Here is a 2,506-nt window from a genome sequence, read left to right as displayed (position 1 = left end):
GGCCGCCCCCGGCCGCCCCCGGCCCTGCGCGGATGGCGGCGGATGGAAGCATCGGGACTCACCGTGCGCGGAGCGGGGCCCAAGATGGCGGCAGAAAGAGAGCGAAAGAGACTGGCGGAGCGACTTCCGGGAAACAGAGGACTTCCGGGTCAGGGGGTCAGTACCCCGCAGCGCCCTCCTCCCTACGCGCGGGGAGCTGCAGTTGTGGCTGTTCCGTGCCCCCGCCCCCCGGGCTCTGGACAGGGGGCTGCTCCCCAGGGCCAGGGGGACCCCGAGCTGCCCTCTGCTCAGCTGGATCTGCGCCTGGTCCCTTGCTGGGGGCAAGGGTTGGGATGGGTCAGAGCTGCCCGCTGCCCCTTGCTGGGGGCAGAGGCCAGAGCCCAGGGCTGCAGCCTGGGGTTGTCTCCCCCTCCCTTTGAGGACTGAGGGGCCCAGGTCGCTCCGGTGCCTTGTTTGCTCCATTTGCATTCAGGCCCGAGTCCCCCCGTGCGGATAACAGAGGTGCGAAAGCCGTAGGGTGCCACCCTTAGAGAAACCTGCTGGGGGGAATTGCCCCAAAGGGAAGCCAGAGCTGTGCTTGTACCCCAGCACAGGTGCCAGGCAGTCCCCCCCCACTTGTCCTCACCAAGACCTCCCACTGCCACCTGCTGAGAAAACCCCTGCAGGGAAATAGAGCCTGTGGCCAAAACAGTCTGGGGTGAGAGCAGCTTACCCCCCTCCTCCCTCCCGGCGCTGACTTCCACTCGCACACATCCTCCTTCCCAGGACGCAGGGGATGGCGTCCCCTCCGTCCCAGACGCATCCTGTTGATCTTGGCCCACTGGCTGCACACTTGCAGCAGCTTTCACTGAAACTTTTAATGGCTTTTGCATACAAAAAGTACAAAAGGAGGAAGCCCGGGATGAAGCACCCGGCTGCTGCCTGCCTCATGCTCCCAGAGGTGGGAGAGAGCAGAGACCACGTCACAGGCAAGAAAGAAGTGTAGAGCTGGGAGACCAGAGAAGCCATCCAAAAAGATGTTGGTCAGTGATGATGACCATGCCCATGTCTCTGAGGAAGGCGCAGAAGATGGGGGAGGTCTGGGCAGGGAACCTCAGAAGTCTGCTTGCAGGTCTGCAGGGAAAAGAAGGGGGTTGCAGCAGCAGGAACAGGCTGAACCCCCCCCACTTTGCTGCTCAGACCCCGCCTACCTGCCAAAGCCCCCTGCCCTGTGGGATCTCTTGCCCCCCTGCCGGATCCTGGGGAAGGGAGAGGTAGAGGCACCCCCGCCCAGCCTGGTCTGTCTCTTACCACTCCTCCGAAGCAGCTCACCCCTGCGAGCCCGCTCCATGTCCTCCACAAAGCACTCGAAGACCCGTACGTAGGGTGCCAGGCTGGTCCTCTTGTAGTCTGAGGGATGAGATGTGTGGGGTGCTGTGTGAAGATCCCCCACCACGCAGCTGCCCCATGGCCCCGCCACCAGGAGTAGCCAATATGTCCATCCCAGGCTGCCTTTCTGGGCTGACTTCTGGCACAGCCCAGCCAGGCTTTGACCCTCATGGCCAGGGCAGGAATCTCCATGGCGCCAGTGCCAAGTGTCACAGCGCTGACCCCAGGCTCTGGGGACAGCGCAGCCGGGCTAAGGGACACAACCTGTCCTGGCGAGCTCGCTGGGAGAGGAAACTGAGGCACGGGGATGCACCTCAGGGGCTCACAACTTGCTCACCCCGGACGCGGCGCCTGGGCTCAGGATTCTCCTCATTCTCCTTGTCCTTGTCCTCGTCGTTGGCCTCATCTAGCTCACGGCAGAGAGAGCTAGAGGAGAAGAAGAGTAAGACCCCCTACCCCCAGCCGGGTACAAGATACTCCAGAGAGTAGGAAGGGACTGACCAGAAGCCCCTGAGGCCACTCTGCTGCTGGGATGGCCTGCTCGGGACTGGGCAGAGCAGCCCAAAGGGGCTCCCCCCCAGCTCCAGCGACCCCCGGCTACCTGATGGTGGGGACGGCGAAGGGGTTGAACTGCTCCAGCTGCTGAACGTCAATGGGGACTGAAATGCGACCTGCCGGGGGCAAAGTCCACATCATGTCCAGGCCCACCAGGGTCCACTCCCTGCCCTGGGGGCCTCTTTCCCCAGGCTGTACCTGTCTTGGGGTGGACACTGAAGGGGCTCTTGAGCAGGTGGTTGAGGCTCTTGCTGACGTTGCCATCCAGGCGTGGGAAACAGAACTGCAGCATGATTTCCTGCTCTACGTAGGATGGCAGCTTCTTCGAGCTGCTTGAGGACTGCTGTGGGGGTTGGAAAACAGGGACAGTTGAATTCCCCCTGCCCCCAGCAGTGGCCTGCCCCCCTCAACAGCCTCCCAGTGCCCCCTCCAGGTACCCCATCCCCCCCAGCGTCTCACCCTGGACTTCTCAGCAAGGGCTTTTAGCCGGGTCCAGCGCTGCACCGAGTCACGCTTCCGGGGAAAATCCTGCTGCAGCTGCTCACGCAGGGGTGGGCGGCTGCTAAGGACTGACAACATTGCA

At 63.0% G+C, this 2,506-nt stretch overlaps 2 protein-coding genes across 3 annotated transcripts in view; both read right to left on the bottom strand.

Annotated features, from left to right (window-relative positions):
- Positions 1-164, bottom strand: part of NACA (nascent polypeptide-associated complex alpha subunit) — a 19,947-nt gene extending 19,783 nt beyond the window's left edge. The window contains exon 1 of one of the 2 annotated variants that reach the window (XM_019511622.1): positions 63-164. The gene's annotated coding sequence lies outside the window, so the exon portion shown is untranslated. The remainder of the gene's footprint in view (positions 1-62) is intronic. The other variant, XM_019511629.1, reaches the window with a different exon arrangement.
- Positions 165-1,019: 855 nt separating this feature from the next.
- Positions 1,020-2,506, bottom strand: part of PRIM1 (primase (DNA) subunit 1) — a 19,901-nt gene continuing 18,414 nt past the window's right edge. The window contains exons 8-13 of the mRNA XM_019511043.1: positions 2,383-2,474; positions 2,122-2,266; positions 1,970-2,039; positions 1,706-1,794; positions 1,291-1,389; positions 1,020-1,113 (exon numbers count right to left, since the gene is read on the bottom strand). Coding sequence (XP_019366588.1) covers positions 1,094-1,113; positions 1,291-1,389; positions 1,706-1,794; positions 1,970-2,039; positions 2,122-2,266; positions 2,383-2,474 — 515 coding nt within the window. The 3' untranslated portion in view covers positions 1,020-1,093. The remainder of the gene's footprint in view (positions 1,114-1,290; positions 1,390-1,705; positions 1,795-1,969; positions 2,040-2,121; positions 2,267-2,382; positions 2,475-2,506) is intronic.

This window comes from Gavialis gangeticus, unplaced genomic scaffold (genome assembly GCF_001723915.1).
Source record: "Gavialis gangeticus isolate Ggan-Ray unplaced genomic scaffold, GavGan_comp1, whole genome shotgun sequence".
Classification (NCBI taxonomy): Eukaryota; Metazoa; Chordata; order Crocodylia; family Gavialidae; genus Gavialis; species Gavialis gangeticus.
This window is presented reverse-complemented; position numbering and strand designations above follow the sequence as displayed.